This window comes from Microtus pennsylvanicus, chromosome 6 (genome assembly GCF_037038515.1).
Source record: "Microtus pennsylvanicus isolate mMicPen1 chromosome 6, mMicPen1.hap1, whole genome shotgun sequence".
In the NCBI taxonomy this organism is placed as follows: Eukaryota; Metazoa; Chordata; class Mammalia; order Rodentia; family Cricetidae; genus Microtus; species Microtus pennsylvanicus.
This window is the reverse complement of record NC_134584.1, coordinates 97,377,399-97,395,081: the sequence shown is the minus strand read 5'-3', so window position 1 is coordinate 97,395,081 and position 17,683 is coordinate 97,377,399. Positions and strand designations below refer to the sequence as shown.

Genomic DNA, 17,683 nt, shown 5'->3' with positions numbered 1-17,683 from the left:
TTTTGTTTTGTTGTTTTTTGTTTTTCAAGACAGGGTTTCTCTGTAGCATTGGGGGCCTATCCTGGAACTAGCTCTTGTAGACCAGGCTGGCCTCGAACTCACAGGGGTTCACCAGCCTCTGCCTCCTGAGTGCTGGGATTAAAGGTGTGTGCCACCATGGCCTGGTTTAAGAATCTTAATGCAAATATCTAATACATAACCCCTGTTAGGGGTCGAGGCCCACAGGTTGAGAACTGCTGAATTCTAGCAAGTGACATCGTCTGCCTCAGTGTTGAAAACTTTCCCATTCTTGCTTGTCCTCCTCCGGGGGAAACATATGACTTAGCAAAACAAACACCCAGGCCTGAGGCCACCTCCTTTCTTTCCATCGGATGCTATAAGCTACACACTGGACTTTCCATGGTGGCCGTGAGCAGAAGCATCCCAGGGACAGTGATTTTGGAGTACTTTTCCTGCCTTGCTGGGGAGCAGGCTTGTGTCCTGCTGCCTGTAAGGCTCCCTACTGGGTATAGTCAGCCCTCCAGTGCCCTCTAGGTCCCCAAGGTGCCACATGCAGACTCCCCAGGAAGTACCTGATCCTGAGAAAGAAGGCCCTGGCTTTTCAGAGGTTTAAGTAGACAACAGGTGACTCCGGGGCCTCTGGTATAGACACTAATACCCTCTAAAGCTGATTCCCAGATAAACACGTGACTAAGACAGCAATCCCTCTGAATTGGAGACCCTTCAAGAATCCAAGGCCTTGGTTTCTGCCCTCCCTACACGCATGGAAGATGTAGTTTCTCCTACCTTGAGATAGGAACAGATGGGCCTGTCTGTGTGACACTTAGTCCCAGCCTCCCCAGGTCGCTGCTGCTTGCCACACTGGGAAGTTAAGAGAGAGATTGAGGCTGGATTTCCAGCTCCTGCGTTTGGGGCTGGAGTGGTGGTAATAAGTAAGGGTCTCAGGCTGCATGAAGCTTGGCTGGGAACTTCAGCGGGGAGGCAAAGCCACCAGAGACCCTCCAAATACAGCCCCAGGACCTGACTGCTCTCTCTGACTATCCCTTCCTTCCTCTTCCCAGTACCAGGCACAAAGGAGCACCCAGAGCTCCAGGTAGAGGACACAGATGCTGATGCTGACAGTCTCCCCCTCATCCCAGAGGAGAAGGTCCCTTCACTGGAGAGACCACCTTCTCCTACCAAATCTGATACTCTCAGGGTCCCAGGCTCCGCTGCAGCAGTCCACAGGTTAGCCGTGATGATTTGCTTGGGCTTTGGTCCTCGTGGTGCCGCTTGGGCTTTGGTCCTCATGGTGCCCCTAGCCCGTCTGATAGATGATGGGAAACAGCAGGGCTGAGATCTCCTCTGCCGGTGGTCCTGAGAAGTTCTCAGAGTCCTAGTCCACACACCCTCAGCTGCGGGACAGGGAGATGCTGCCGAAGAAGGCAAACATTTTCATATACACTAAATGTGACAGCTAACTCCTACCCCCTTTTATTTTGTTTTATTCTACATTCAGAGTATTGCTTCCTAAAGAACACATATGATTATAATTGGCAGAGTGCTAGGCCTTGTTTATTTTTCCTCTTAATTTTTTTCTTTTCCAAGCTCAGGACCTCGCACACTAGTCAAGAGCTCACACTCCCAGCATCTCTGAACAATTTAAAAACACATCTATTTATTTAGTGTGTGCATGTGCCATGGTGTGTATGCGGGGGTCAGAAGACAACTTTGTGGCATTGATTTTCTCTCTCTACCTTTGCGAGATACTGGGGGTTGACCTTCAGTCTCCAGTTTTGCACGGCAAGCACCTTGTCCCACCGAACCGTCTCATCCACCAGCACCCAGGGCCTTCTTTTTGAACTGAACCACTTGACTGTGTTATCACAGTGTCATGGCTAAAGCACACAGCCAGACCATCCTATGGGCCCCTAGCTGATCCTGGTGTCACTGAGTTCAGCACATGGACCCCCTTCCTCACAGCTGGGCAAACTTTGTAGCTGCATTCTATCCCATGAGCCCCGGCGTGCTTGAATTCACAAGCTTCCTGCCTCACACCTGTCCTAACCTCTTTTATTTTTGTTTGCCAAAGGACCTTTTTATGTGGGCCCATCTACATGCATTGTCATGTTATTCTCATGGGGAACACTCACGTTTAGGACCTAAGCCCTCGTCTTGTTCCCTGCTGTTCTGACCCCTCCCTCGACAAGCTAATACATTGCCTTCATGTGCTAACACGCCTATCTATGTTAGTGCACTAGCATGTCTATCTATGTTTGTGCGCGAGCATGCCTCTCTATGTCCCCAGACTCTGGGTTCCATGTGTTCACACTGGGTGTTTTGTGTTTATATGCTAATATGAGTCTTTGGGAAATGGCCATTTTTCTCTTCTATGTTTATTACCTCATGTTTGCTTCTAAGCCATGTGCTGATGGCATGTGCCTCTAATCTCAGCACTCAGGAGGCTGAGGCAGGAGGATCACAAGTTTGAGAACAGCTCAGGACACATGACAGGACCCTGTTAAAAAATGGGAAAGAAACCGAGAGAAACACACACACACACAGCAGACAGGCACACACAGAGATACATAGACACACAGAAATCATTCCTAACTGTTGACCTGACCTGCATCCTCCAGGTACCACCTATGTGTTTCTGTATTAACTCACTCTACTCCACCTAAGCAGCTCTTTCTCTGAGGTTGGGGATTTTTTTTTGGTAATGTTAATAAATTTCCATCTTTCTCAGGTTTTTTAGTTCCTCCATAAAGCCACTCATCCCCACTCTTGAGGGTGGAAAAGTCCAGAGAATTAACCCTAAGGTGCCAGTGTCAAATAGTTTCAAGGGCCCCGCTGCCCACAGCAGATTTAATCAGACAAGATACTAGTGGCTCCAAATGTAGTCCTCTGTGGTCTTCCTGAATGACAGGGCCTCCCCTACAGAACTTAGCTTCATTCTTTAGTTAGGAGCCTAGCAATAAGAAGGAGGGGACTTGTTCAAGGTCACATTGTGTTCTGGAGAATGAACTCCACGGCTTTGCCTCACAGCTGAAGGGTGGTATGATATGAGGGTGGGGTTGGGGAAACTTCAGATCAGAAACAGGAGGCAGAAGGACAGACGGACACTTAGGCAGAGACTTAGCTAAGGGATAGCACCTGTTTCTGTCACTGGGTAGATTTAGTGCCGCTTAGGGAAGAAGAGAAGGAGGCACTTTAGCATTTAAGTACTGTGTCAAGGTCGGACTCTTAAGTCCATGCTGTTCACTTTGGGCCAGGCCACTGAGAGGTGTGCAGACCGAGGTCCCAAGATCAGGCCCTCTCTCCTCCCAAGAACCAGCTCGAAGCCTGTCATTTACTTCCATTAGCCGGCCTTCTCTGAAGGGCGTATACCTGTCTGGGTCCCTACAGGAAGAAACTACCTTCTCAGGACGATGAAGCTGAAGAGCTCAAGGCACTGTCACCCGCTGAGTCCCCAGTGGTTGCCTGGTCAGACCCCACCACCCCACAGGAGGCTGAGTAAGTGGGGGTCAATATGGAGAGCCACGCATTAGCTGTGTAGACTACTCTGTTGGAATAAACAGGTCCCAATGATCCAGCGGCTAGAAAGACAGAATTCTTCATATGTTATAGCCACAGATCTATCTGTGCCTTTCAGGTCAGTGGAAGGGTTTGTTGCATGCAATCATTTAGGGACCCAAGTGTCAGTGATTCTGCTATCTTTGTGCAATTGATAAGAAGTTCTGGTCAAGACTAGAGAGAGAGAAAACTTCAGCCACACATGGTGGCACAGGCCTATAATCTCAGCTACTGCAGAAGCTAAGGGAGTGAAATGTGTCCGGTATTGTCAGAAAAAAAATGGCTGGAGCGGCCTCCCTTGGGCTCTGCTAGAAGTGGAGGCATAGACATTACTCAGCATAGGCCTGGGGTCCTGGGCACCCTTCCTGCTTGGTGTTCATCCTTGGCCGTGCTCCCACAGTGGTCAGGACCGTGCGGCTTCCACAGCCAGCCAGAACAGTGCCATCATCAACGACCGGCTCCAGGAGCTGGTGAAGCTGTTCAAGGAGCGCACGGAGAAGGTGAAGGAGAAGCTCATTGACCCCGACGTCACCTCTGATGAGGAGAGCCCCAAGCCCTGTGAGTGGGGGTGGAGGTGGCCGTGGGCCAAGGAGGGTGGGGTGCCCAAAGAACCCCTCACCTACTCATGGGGAGAGTGGCGAAAGCAAATGGCTGGGGTATGAGAAAAGCCTAGAACCCCAAACTCTGGATTTGGGGCTTAGATGTGTACTCAGGAGAGGAAGAAAGTCAGAAGTGAACTTGGTCTTCCCACAGCCAGTGGCTTATAGACTCTTCTGCCTCCTTCTCCCACAGGGGAGGGGGCTAGGATATCTATCTCAGGCTGGCTCTCAGCCATAGCACAGCTGCTCTGGGAACAGTCTCTCTCTCTCTCTCTCTCTCTCTCTCTCTCTCTCTCTCTCTCTCTCTCTCTCTCTCTCTCTCTCGGCCTGGCTGTCCTGGAACTCATCCTGTAAGGTGATAAGTGTCTAGAATCCCTAGCACTTGGGAGTCTGAGGCTGGAGGATCACAAGTTTGGGGCTAGCCTGAACTATATAGTGAGATACTGTCAGACACAGAAACAAAGACAGAGAAAGAAAATTTACAAGAATGAACTCAAACATGTTTTTCTTTTTCTTTTTTAAATAGAATCTCACTGTGTAGCCCTGGCTGGCCTCTAACTCACTTTATAGACCAGGCTGGTCTTGAACTCACTGAGATCCACCTGCATCTGCCTCCCAAGCACTGGGATTAAAGGTGTGTTCCCCTATACTACAAGCTTTTTGTCAGGGATATTTTCTAGGTTTTTCTGACAAGGGTTGTACACTGGGACTCAAATGCCCAAGCCAGATTATCAGAGACCGACTTCACACTCTTAACACTAGAAACACAGCCATGTTGGACCCCTAAGGGCCAAGGTGCAGCATCACAGACCCACGTGAGGCTGAATCTCAGGCAGATAATGGAGCTGAGTCCTACTCTGAGAAGTCTGAATTCACAGGTCCCCAAGTTGGTTGAATCCTTCAGCATTCTGAGTAAAGAAGATGGGAGCATTGGCACAAAATGCCCTGCCCATCAAAGGAAGCAAGGAGTCCACTGACATACAGACATAGACAGACCGACACACGTGTGTGCACATGTGTGTGCACGCACTCACGCACGCACGCACTCAGGCACTCACGCACGCACGCACGCATGCACGCACGCACGCACGCACTGAGACGAAGTGTGCTCTCGAGGAGTACCTCCTGGCCGGGGTGTAGGAAGAGCTGCCAGGGACTGTGGAAGAGGGAGCCATGGAGTTCGCTCCCAAGGAATGTATCGGCTTCTGCACTCAGAGTTTATGAGCGAGTTGTGTGTGTTCGGACGCGTTCCAGCTCTGTGGGTGGGACCCTTTCCCTCATATCCTCCACAAAGCCTCAGGGCGTGGTCAGATGGTCACTAGTGTCATCCCACAGCCCCAGCCAAGAAGGCCCCAGAGCCGGCCCCGGCGCAGAAGCCCGCGGAGGCGGAGGCAGCAGAGGAGGAACACTACTGTGACATGCTCTGTTGCAAGTTCAAACACAGGCCCTGGAAGATGTACCGGTTCCCCCAGAGCATCGACCCGCTGACCAGTGAGTCCCCTCGGAGGGGTCACATTTCCTCACACTTTCCAAAATGATTCCACATATCCATGCCCAATTCTTTAACACAAGTCCCCGGGCTAGGAACATAGATCACACCCATTTTACAGATGAAGCTGAGGCACAAAGGAATGAACTACCTGAGAAGTAGCCAATTAGATTCCTCACCTTGACCTTGCCAAGACTTCTTTCTAAGCTGGCCACGCGGGCTCAGAGCAGGGGCAAGGTGGTGTTCATCCTAGTCTGGAGTCTAGACCCATGATCCTCTGTAGTCCAGACCATAGTCCTCCAGCCCAGCATCCACCCTGTGTGCACCACACTTTACAGTTTACGCTGGAGCCCCTTGCCTTCTCAGCTGGTGCTTTCTTGTGACTTTGAAAAGACCAAGGCAGGTGCCAGGGAGGAATATCTTAGTTAAACAGCAAGCCACCCAGGGGTAGGACCCCAACCCTTGGTGTCTACTGGGTTTCTAAGATACCAAGTCATCTCTAGTCTGCCCAGGTGTCCGCCCACATCTGTGTCCATCTGTCTGTCCATTCTCTGTGTGTCATTTACTGCTCTGGAATTCCTAAGACAAAAAATTTATTGTCAAAAACTGTCCATGGGGGGGCTGGAGAGATGGCTCGGTGGTTGAGAGCACTGCTTGCTCATCCAGAGGTCCTGAGTTCAATTCCCAGCAATCACATGGTGGCTCACAACCATCTGTATTAAGATCTGGCACCCTCTCCTGACTGACAGGCATCCATGCAGACAGAACATTGTATACATAATAAATCTTAAAAAAAAAACAACAACAAAACTGTCCATGGACTGGTGAGGTAGCTCCGTGGATAAATATGCCAGCCAGGACTTACAACGTAAGTTCCATCCCCAGGACACACACGGTGAAAGGAAAGAACCAACTCCCGAGAGTTGACCTCTGACCTCCAAAGTGCTCTGTGGTACCCTTATGCCCCTCCATAAATAAATGGACATAATAAAAAATTCTGAAAGAGGGAAAGCCAAAGGGGTTTCCACTTAGCTGTTTTTTAACCAATAACGCCACCATGCCCCCTCATCAGAAGACTGTGACCTTTCAGGGCCCATCAGTGACCTCCATGCCCACCTATCCCCTCATCCACTCATCTACCCATCTGCCCATCTGTCTGTCTATCTTCCGTGGAGTGAAAGCCACATGCAGGAGCCCGGGGGAAGCGTCCTGTCTTGCTGGCCTTCAAGCCCATCCCTGTCGCCCCTCAGATCTCATGTACATCTTGTGGCTGTTCTTCGTGGTGCTGGCCTGGAACTGGAACTGCTGGCTGATCCCCGTGAGGTGGGCCTTCCCGTACCAGCAGCCGGACAACATCCACTTCTGGCTGGTGATGGATTACCTGTGTGATCTCATCTACCTCCTGGACATCACCGTGTTCCAGATGCGCCTGCAGTTCGTCAAAGGCGGGGACATCATTGTGAGTCACAGGCCGGGGGAGGGGGTGGCCGGGGCCTTTGGGGGACTGACCTTTGATGCTGTGGCAGGTGATAGAAAGAATGACAAGGAAACCCTGCAGCAGCTGCTCATGGCTGTGTGTGTTGGTTCTGGACCACTTGCATGTGTTCACATTACACATTAGATGCCATCCAGGGATGAACTGCGTTCTGGACCACCTGATAGAGTTAAAGAAGTGGTCCAGAGAATAGCATCTGGGGCTGGTGCACCTGCTTCATATTCTAGCTGAAGTCCTATCTGAGCTTCAGCATCATCATCCATGAACAGGATGGTAACAGCTTCCCTATGATGCAAGTATTGCTACGAAACTAGACGTCACATGCAGAGTGCGGGGCTCAGGAGCTGAGTGCCTCCTGCCGAGGGCACGGTGATGAGCTGCTATAGGGAACAGCCTGAGCTGGCCCCTTACTGAGAGGAAACCAAAGACCTGACTGCGACCCTGCTGGTATGACCCATGCCTAGGATTCAGGAGGTTAAGGCCGGTAGAGCTGAGTTCGAAGCTACACCAGGCTGTGCAGTCAAAGCTTGTCTTTTTGTTGCTTTTGTTTGTTTGTCTGTTTGTTTGAAACAGGGTATCTCTGTGTAGCTCTGGTTATCCTGGAACTCACTCTGTAGACCAGGCTGACCTTGAGCTCAGAGATCCATCTGCCTCTGCCTCCCAAGTGCTGGAATTAAAGGCTTGTGCCACCACTGCCTGGCAAAACCCTGTCTTAAAAACATAGCTGCTTGGGATGGTGGGAAGGGATAGGAGAAAGGAAAGGAAAAGAGAGGCAGGCATCCCTGTGAGCAAGTCGTTTCCTAAAACTCCACACCGAGTGCTGGGTGTGTAGCTCAGCGGTACTTGCCTAGCTCCCGAGGCCCCGGGGTCCATCTTCACGATTGCAAAGTTAAAAAAAAAAAGTCCACAGTATAGCAAAGCTGGGGCTTTCTTTTCAAAAAGCTTCCAAGTGGCCTCTTCTGAATTAGAGTTTCCTTTGATAAGAGAGAGTGACTGATTGTAAACATCAATGGAAGAAGTCAGGCCACTAACATATAGAAGGGGGCTGACAAGGAGGCGAAAACATATTAGGAAAAGGTTTTGGCCACTTTCATTATATTGATAAGAATTATGAGGGAGCCAGGCACACACCTATAATCCTGGCACCCAGGAGACAGAGGCAGGGAGGATCTTTGTAAGTCTGAGGCCAGCTTGGTCTACAGAGGGAGACTTTGTCTCAAAACAAAATGAGTCAAGGTCTCTGGAGAGATGGCTCAGCAGTTAGGAACACTTGTTGGTCTTCTAGAGGACCCAAGTTCAGTTCCGGCACAGGACATTGGGTAGCTAGAGGGGATCCAATGCACACACCTGCACACACACACACACACACACACACACACACACACACACACATACACACACACACGAAGAAAAATAGATCATTTAGCAAAAAGAATCATTTGATAAAGAAAAGAAGAAAATCAAAAGTGTTATGAAGCTATTTATTAAGCTGTATGGTGTTTTTGAGTTCCATGTAAGGGGGTAGCTTAACAGTTGGTAAAATAAAATGTAGGAGTTAAGGTCTTGGACATTGTATCATATGTGTTGGGTGTCATAGTAAGGGATGCTAGGCCAATAGCTGCTTCACAGGCCACAAACGATATTGTTAACAACAGGCAGTATGAATTAAAGTGTAACATGAATCCAAAATCTAGGAGCCTGTGATACTCCGAGACAGCATATGCCAGAAATGAAAGTGTTGGTAACAATCGGGGAGTCGTTGTCCAGACTCCTCCCTAGCCCCCATCAGAGAGTTGCCAGCTCTTCACAGATCAAGTGGCTAGTCGTCCTGGGAGGAGCTGAGAGTCCCCACCTTCCTCCATCCATGAGATCGGAGGCTGGCTGGTGATCCTATGGTAGCCACCCACCTGCGATCACAAATCCTTCTGGGCAGCATGGCTGCATGTGCCTAGGTGGCATCCAGGCTCTCTCTGGTCAGAACTTAATCTAACACCATTTCCCCATCACTGTCTTCTTCCAGACAGACAAAAAGGAGATGCGTAATAACTATCTGAAGTCTCGCCGGTTTAAGGTATGTACCTGGAGGGTTGGGGAATGAGTGATAGTCGCTGGGTCTCTGAGGACCTGGGTATTTGGGGGTCTGTGCCATGTAGTTCCTGGCACATAAAGGGAGGCTAGTCCCATCTCCCATGGGATTGCCTACTGGGCCATAAGCCTCCTGAGACAGCCCAGGCTGGGTGGCCCTCACAAAACACCTTTCCACGTCTGTGTTTCCACTTCCAATTCAGCAGCACAGGGTCCCTTACCTTGGTCAGTAACAGAGCTGCACTGGAGATGGACGCCATGGTCTATGAGGCCACACAGGCATGGGCTCGTGGGAGGCCTTGTGCCCTTCCATCTGAGGCTGTCCTGAGCATTCTGACCCTTCTCTGGCAGATAGAGGCATGTCCCTCAGCCCCCCTCCCCCTGAGGTTCTGTGCCTTATTCCCTGCGGTGCCCCATTGGGATTTCAGATGGACGTGCTCTGCCTCCTGCCCTTGGACTTCCTTTACTTGAAACTTGGAGTGAACCCCCTCCTTCGCCTGCCCCGCTGCTTGAAGGTAAGACTGGCAGGTCCCCGAGGCCTTCGGTTCCTCTGTGCTTGGCATGGGCACTGCCACTTGGGGAAAGGAAGGTGTCCCCAAGAGGAGACGTTGGGGAGGTGAATGCCCTCCGAGCATGCCTTAGTAAGAATAAGAAGCTTGTTATAATTGCTGGTGACTCTGGGAAACTCTTGTTCATCTCTGACCCAAAGACTTTACTAATTCTAGTTCTTCAATTCCATGACTTGAATATTGTTCTTAGCATATTTATTTATTTATTTATTTTTATTTTATTTTATTTTGGTTTTTCGAGACAGAATTTCTCTGTATAGCTTTGAAGCCTATCCTGGAACTCGCTCTGTAGACCAAGCTGTCTGTCCTCAAACTCACAGAGATCCACCTGCCTCTACCTCCCAGTGCTGGGATTAAAGGTGTGCGCCACCACCGCCTGGCTGTTCTTACCATCTTAAGGGGCACACAGAAGCTAAGGAACTTGCCCAATGTCACACAGCTAGGCAGGAGTGGAGTCTGAATTTGAATGTAGGCAATCTAGCTCCAGCTCCATCCCTACAGAGCTTCTCAAAGAAGGGTCTTCTGCTTTATAATGGACTCCATTTGCAGGGGGGGGGGAAGGAATTGGCCCTTGGAAGGGCTGGGTGACTTGCTCAGGGTAACAGGAGGCAGGGCGTGCCAAGGAGGGACTTGAATGCAAGGCACCCATTTTTTTTATCAGCACTTGGTGTCATTCTGTAGTTTTATTCTGACACTCACTGGCTGGACCCAGGATCCTAGGAGGATCGGCCATGTGAATGTGGTCAGGACAGATGGCCATTCAAGGCACTCAGGATCCCCTAAACGGGCTTTTCTAGGCACCCAATTAAATTTACTATTCCCCTTACATGATACTGGTGTTCTTTCCCAAAGACAGTAAGCGGGGAGAATTACTAACAGGGGGACCCTGACAACACCGGTTACCCAGTAGACACAGGGCTACCCTGACACCTCCCTCTCCCTTCTAGTACATGGCCTTCTTCGAGTTTAATAACCGCTTGGAAGCCATCCTCAGCAAAGCCTACGTTTACAGGTGAGAGTTCTCCATGCGTGCATGCGCACATATGCATGTCAGTGCGTGTGCCTACCTACACTCACACACACACACGCACACACACACATACACACACACACACACACACACACACACACACAAGCCCCCACCCAGGCCTTATGACCTCTTCTTGGCCCAACTTCTTCTCTGGAAGAATATTCGTTCTGTTTGTTTGATAAGATCTAGAAATGTCTTATTTCCCACCACCACCCCCATCCACTGTGACAAGGCCACTCACAGGTTGGCTCAAGTCACAAGTCAGCATTTCTGTGTCAGTCCAAGGACCTGAATCCCCACCCTAGCTCTAACAGAAGGGACCATTGTAAGAACACAGTGGGCACAACATAGATGTTCAAGGTAGAGCCCAGAATCAGGTAGTCCATACCCGGGAGCAAGGTCTGTTGTTCCTATTTCAAGGAGTACGTAGCTCATTGCCATTTCTCTGTACACACTGGTCTCCTCTCTGCTGCTCCTCAGGTCATATTTCCCCTTTGACCCCTCAGCTTTCCCAGCCCTGCATTCCAACAAGGCTCCAATCAAATGCCCTGGGTTTAATTCCAACCCCGTCTACAAAGAAAAACCCAAATTGACTCAGTGGTGTGTTGACTCAGTTAGCTCCACTTTAGAATTAAAGGGACGCAGCAGAGGAGAGAGAGGGTGTCTGCCCGAGTGACTGGCAGGGTTGTGTGGCTCCAGCAGGGAAACCTAGGAGGTGGGCTGTGGGGAAACTGAGCTCTAGTTCATGTCCCCGGGGCAAGCTGTCACCTCCCTGGCTGTGTCACACTCTCTCCCTCTGCAGGGTCATCAGGACCACTGCCTACCTGCTGTACAGCTTACACCTCAACTCATGTCTTTACTACTGGGCATCGGCCTTCCAGGGCATCGGTTCCACTCACTGGGTTTATGACGGCGTGGGGAACAGGTGAGCCAGGCTTCCCCCAGGGCATCCCGTGGGCCTCTACAGTCACAAGCATTGCGTTGGCAAGACAACCTTGTGCCCAAGGAGCCACTCATGGCCAAGGTTGTAGGGCCAAGTTCTCCTTTCCCATCATCTCCCTAAGCAAAGGTCTCCTGGGAACTGTGCCAGGAGAAGGTCTGGGCATGAGGTATGCTAGAGAGATCTCAGCGTCCCCAAGTCCAGTAGGGTTGACAAATACAACACACAGGCTTTAGTGTGAGAAAATACTCGGGGGGGGGTGGTGGGACAAGGACTCCTCATAATGTCATTCGTTATATTAAAAAGACAGAAACGCCCGTTAGGACCCACGAAGGAGGACTGCTGGCGGAAGCAGCATGGCTCCAGAGGATCTATGTGATAGTGTGTTATTTTACCTCCCCGTGGGCGACCTACTTTTTTCAGACCTTAGCATTTCTAAATGTGAGGTATATGGATAATCCATGCATATGTTTAACATGATATTTATTTTTGTACAAAATGCTGAATTTGGGTTGAGGATGCAGCTCAGTGGGAGAGTTCTCAGGCACAGAGCCCTAGACTCAAACTCCAATATCTCAAAGAAAAAAAAAAGTGAATGAACTCACTGGTGTGCTATGCAATTGCTGCATCTTCGAACTGAAGAACTGTGACAAGATCATGTAGTCCTGGGTTTCCTCTCAGAGTCAGCATCAGCAAAGTGTTGCATGTGGCACTATGCATACATATGTGTCCAGTACAATGGTCTGCAAACAGCAAACCTTACCTGGTTCCCTACCGCCTACAGCAAGGCTCTGCAAACTCATACAATATTACGATGTGATGTGACTCATACATACAACTTGAAGTGCTTTCGTAGCCACATTATAAACATAAAAGGAGGTGAAATTAATTTTAGTAATGTGTTTGGTTAACCCCAATGACAAAATTATCACTTCTGCGTGTAATTGCTGGCTGGGTTAAGCGTGAGTGACAGCTTGTTGACTGGACCGTGGCATGCTAGCCTGCTTCCTCTGCACCTTCCGAACCCTGCGTGCATCCCACACCCACAGCATGGCATTGTCTGTGCATCTCTGGCCCCTGGCTTCATGGCTTCCTTATGATGTATAGATGTTTTAAGTTCTGGGATAGAGCCCAAGGTCTTCTGTGTGGAAAATAATGTAGATGTTTCTAAGATAGTCTCTCTAAGTTGCCCAGGTTGGCCTTGATTTCACTCTGTAGCCAAGTAGCAGGGCTACCAACGAGACCCTGTCTTAAAAAAACAGAAACAAAAAATGAAAAAGAAAAACCGACTGTTGACAAAACCACCGAAATGGGTCTCAGGATGTTCCATGTTGACTGGCTTCCTGCTACCCCAGAGTCTTGTGAAGACCAACAAAACACAAAACAAAACCAGTGAGTGTGAGCGGCTGGCTGAGGCCCTAATGCCAGGGCTATGCCTTCCCCTGCTGTAAAAGCCAGCACGTCAGCAAAGGGGTCAGAAATTCTAACAGCCCCAGCCTGGAAATGGAAGTGAAATTCTGTGACTATGTCTGCTGTTCTAGGTCGTTTTCTGGCCTTCCTTCAGCTCTCAAAGGAGTCTGTGCGCGGAATCTAAGAAGCCCCTTCTCAGTGGCAGCCAGACTGGCAGCCCTAGAAGGGACGAGCAGGAAGGAGAGGTCAGGGAATCGCTGGAACCTTCTTCCCAAGGACCGGGGATCTAGGTCTGCTTGCTTTCCTGGGGAAGTCCTCCAGGGACCCTGGATACAGGAACAAAGTGCAGCGACAGAAAATTCTTCAAGACTTTCAATAGCACAAGCAATAACTGTTAGGAATATTTCCTAACTGTGCCTCTCCACCGATGCAAAATAATTCCAATCAGACCAAATTAAAAGATATCCAGGTTTAATTAGATACCTGAGCTCTCAGGTGGCGGGAAACAGAAAGCTGCCCATGCGTGACCACCGGGGAGGAAGAGGGAAAACCACGTGTTTGTTTTCTGGGGAGCAGTTTAAATAGCCTGTGGGAGTGGTCCTGACCTTTCTTGGGGAGAGATCAAGGTTTGAAGGGCTGCCTTGACGCTGCTCCCCGGAGAAGGGTCAAGGTTCAACGGGTACGGTGGGGAAGGGCCTTCAAAGATGGAGGTCGGAGGCTGGGATTACAATAACTATAAAATTAGTCACTTCCTGGGGGACTTCTGGAGGCTGGAGCAAGGAACCTTGACAAACCAGTGCCTGCCAATGGCAGTCCACTGTGTTCTGTCTCAGCATGTACCATGTCTGTGGGAGATTGCTCCAACTAGAAACATTTAGGGGACTTTGAGGTCACCACTCTTACATCTTCTGTGGTTCACTACCTAGGTGCGTGAACCCTCAATTTCCCCCACAGTTGGGCGTCTAGATGGCTGATAGGGAAGCAATGGGGGTGGGGGTGGGGACAGGATAAGGGACTGCTATGCGCCCTCTGGTGACGAGTACTGGTATGGCATATATTGTCGGGGCAGACTGGCCTGTTGTTCTCAGATGTCCAGGCAACTGGTGACAAGCAGCTCTGCCAAAGACCTCCCAGGAAGCCTGAGGAAGAATGGGCGTGCGTGCGCACGCACGTACGCACAAACACACACACACACAGCCTGCCACAGCTCCAGCCGCCTGGGCTCCCTCTCAGCAGGAGTGCACATTGGATGCTTGTCCCCACTAAGGAGGAAATGTCTGGAAGACGTGGGTCCATCTGCTCTGTTCCCCATGACAGGTGCTGGCAGGCACAGGCCCTGTGTGGGGCTTGATGGCTGACTTAGGGCCTGGTCACTGCTCTAGCAGTTCACTTAATCCTCACAGTTGCCTGGGAAGAATGATCCCCTCCTGTGCCCATTTTGTGGACAATGAGGCCCGCTGGAAGGAGTGAAAATTGGTTCACCCTAGAAGGTGGCTCTAGGGCAGTGGTTCTCAACCTGTGGGTTGCGATCTCTTTGGGGGTTGAATGACCCTTTCACAGGGGTCATGTATCAGATATCCTGCATATTATTTATATTATGATTCATAAGTAGCAAAATTACAATGACAATATATCGAGGTAAATAATTTTATGGTTGGGGGTCGCTATAACATGAGGAGCTGTATTAAATGGTCACAGCGTTAGGAAGGTTGAGAACCACTGCTCTAGGCCTGGACTTTGTGCGTGTGTGTGTGTGTGTGTGTATGTGTGTATGCGTGTGTGTTAGTGGGCTCTGAACCCAGCTAGACACATTTTTCCCTCAGATGTTTCCCATTTGCAGCTGGTTGGGTCTGGAGGAGCTAGCCCTTCAGATGTGAGGGCCCCAGTATCTCCTGGTTTTGTTTTCCTAATTACTTTCTGTGAGCCAACACCACAGAGGAGAGCAAAGAAAAAGACGGGAAACTGATGAAACTCCAGTCACCAGGGCCAGTCTGTCACCCTGCCAGCTCTTCCTTGCTGTCTCCTGGAACCTACTTGGCCCTGCTGGCTTCCCCTTTGCTGGCTTCAGGAAGCAGTCAGCCTAGAGCTGTGTCCAGGTGTCTGCTGGAACCTCAGTTCCAAATCCACGTTTCAGGGTGACATGTTCTTGCATGGCCAGGCCAGAGCCTCAGCCACACCTGATAGCATTTGAGGGCGCTGCTGGAGGTGGGGCCATTTTCTTGTACCTGTGGCTGTATAGGATGGCAAGGGCAGCTGGGCAGTTCCTGCATTGCCCATGGTCCCTTTTTCTCATCTCTTACTAGTTACATCCGATGCTACTACTGGGCCGTGAAAACTCTCATCACCATTGGAGGACTGCCCGACCCCCAGACGCTCTTCGAAATTGTCTTCCAGCTGCTGAATTATTTCACAGGTGTCTTCGCTTTCTCTGTGATGATTGGACAGGTAACTGGGGTCGCACATCCACCCACCTGTGCTCCCCTCCTCCAAGCTGGAAACCTCCCTGTGTGTTGTGGTTTGGGGATTGAGCACCGGGAAGATTTGGGCTGAGCCAGAAGCCCACAGCATTTGAGACAGGAGGATGTCTGTGTCCCAGGATTGCCCGAGCTGTCTTACTGTTTGAATGTTGGTCCCTTTGGGGAGTACCGTGAGCCAGGTGGCTACGTGACTTTCTCAAAGGTGGAGGACCTGAGCTGTGACCAAGGTCCCTTTTTCTCATCTCTTACTAGTTACATCCGATGCTACTACTGGGCTGTGAAAACTCTCATCACCATTGAAAAAGGGACTTTGGAGTCTCTGATGTGATGGGTGACTTGTGTTCTAGTCAGGGCAGGGGCAACAAATCGAGTCCTCAAAGCAAACTTGGAAAGGTACTGCTCTGAGAAATAATATTTGAGGCTCAGTGTTCCTCCCTGGGGAGAGTGTCTGTATAATCCCATCAGCCTATCCCAGTGGGACATCCCAACCCAGTATTGTGCTGGGGACCTGAGACGACCAGAGAAGTCTGCAGCCTGGCCCCCCACTTCCAGGGTCTCTGCTTTATGTGTGGCCATCCCTGACGCAGTCACAAGCATAGGTACCCGATCTACCATTACATATCCCGACCTGTGTCCTATGTAGCTTGGACCCAGCACTTCCTTAACCTCCCCTCACTGTTGTCTTTGCTATAGATGAGAGACGTGGTGGGAGCCGCCACAGCAGGCCAGACCTACTACCGCAGCTGCATGGACAGTACGGTGAAGTACATGAACTTCTACAAGATCCCCAGGTCTGTGCAGAACCGTGTCAAGACCTGGTATGAGTATACCTGGCATTCACAAGGCATGCTGGGTAAGCCTGGCCAAGCCCCCATACCGCCTACCTCCTCCCCTCACCAACCTTCACCGGATTCCCAGATTGGCCAACTCTTCCACTATCCTCTGTGTCCTGAGAGGTCTCTCTTGGTTGCACCCCCAGCACTGATATTGGAGGGACCTCTCGAGGCCAGTGAAGACCGGGAAGACTTACCGGGCTTGTCCTCTGGACGGCCACTCTCCTCTCGCTTCATCTGCCTTGAGATGCAGCTCCATCCAAGGTGGAAGCCATCGCAATCAAGGGTAGAGCCAGGCATGGCAGCACGGGCCTCGGATCGCGACACTTAGGAGGGCATCTTAAGTTTGCGTCAAGGGTGGACCGCATAGCTAGACCTTGTCTCCGAAGGAATAGAGTGATAGGTGGGCTGATGAGATGGCTCAGCCAGTGGAGGGGCTTGCTGCCAAGTACGATGACTCAGCTCAGTCCCTAGGACCTCCACAAGTTGTCCTCTGACATCTACTGCTGTGCTATGTGCACTTGCGCGCGCGCGCGCACACACACACACACACACACACGATGTAAAAAAAATTAAAGTGGGGTTGACAAGCACTACAGAATAGGGAATACTGATACAAAATCTGAGTAGGCGCTTCAAAGTCAGGAGGAAGTGGCATTGTCCTTCGTTTTGAAGGATGGGTAGGAGTTTGGAAAGGAAGGGATGCTATACCTGATGGGAACGCTCAGAACCTGAAGAGGCTCCCTGTGATGGGAGAAGCTGAGTTGGGCTGAGCCAGTGCAGGGCCTCACGTGGTTGTGTGTGGTGTGAGGGGCCAGACCTGGCCTGAACTCTGACCCGACCGGGTCTCTTTCCCAGATGAGTCAGAGCTGATGGTGCAGCTTCCAGACAAGATGAGACTGGACCTGGCCATCGATGTGAACTACGACATTGTCAGCAAAGTGGCGCTCTTCCAGGTACCCCCACAGGTGCCCTCCCGCCAGCCAGGGGATCCAGGACAAAGCCCCTCCCTCCCTCTAACGAACTCCTTCCCCTTGGTCTGGGCAGGGCTGTGACCGGCAGATGATCTTCGACATGCTCAAGCGCCTTCGCTCTGTTGTCTACCTGCCCAATGACTATGTGTGCAAGAAGGTGAGCTGCGCATGCCTGTGTGTGTGCGTGCGGGGGGGGGGGGGGGGGAGGGCGGTGCTGTTTACGTGCG

At 50.7% G+C, this 17,683-nt stretch overlaps 1 protein-coding gene across 1 annotated transcript in view; it reads left to right on the top strand.

Moving 5' to 3' along the window:
- Cngb1 (cyclic nucleotide gated channel subunit beta 1) overlaps positions 1-17,683 on the top strand; it is a 66,458-nt gene that overhangs the window by 33,418 nt on the left and 15,357 nt on the right. Inside the window, exons 15-27 of the mRNA XM_075978009.1 lie at positions 1,062-1,227; positions 3,388-3,495; positions 3,956-4,113; positions 5,490-5,645; positions 6,894-7,102; positions 9,159-9,209; positions 9,652-9,738; positions 10,740-10,804; positions 11,625-11,747; positions 15,476-15,617; positions 16,343-16,502; positions 17,341-17,438; positions 17,530-17,613. Coding sequence (XP_075834124.1) covers positions 1,062-1,227; positions 3,388-3,495; positions 3,956-4,113; positions 5,490-5,645; positions 6,894-7,102; positions 9,159-9,209; positions 9,652-9,738; positions 10,740-10,804; positions 11,625-11,747; positions 15,476-15,617; positions 16,343-16,502; positions 17,341-17,438; positions 17,530-17,613 — 1,607 coding nt within the window. The remainder of the gene's footprint in view (positions 1-1,061; positions 1,228-3,387; positions 3,496-3,955; positions 4,114-5,489; positions 5,646-6,893; positions 7,103-9,158; positions 9,210-9,651; positions 9,739-10,739; positions 10,805-11,624; positions 11,748-15,475; positions 15,618-16,342; positions 16,503-17,340; positions 17,439-17,529; positions 17,614-17,683) is intronic.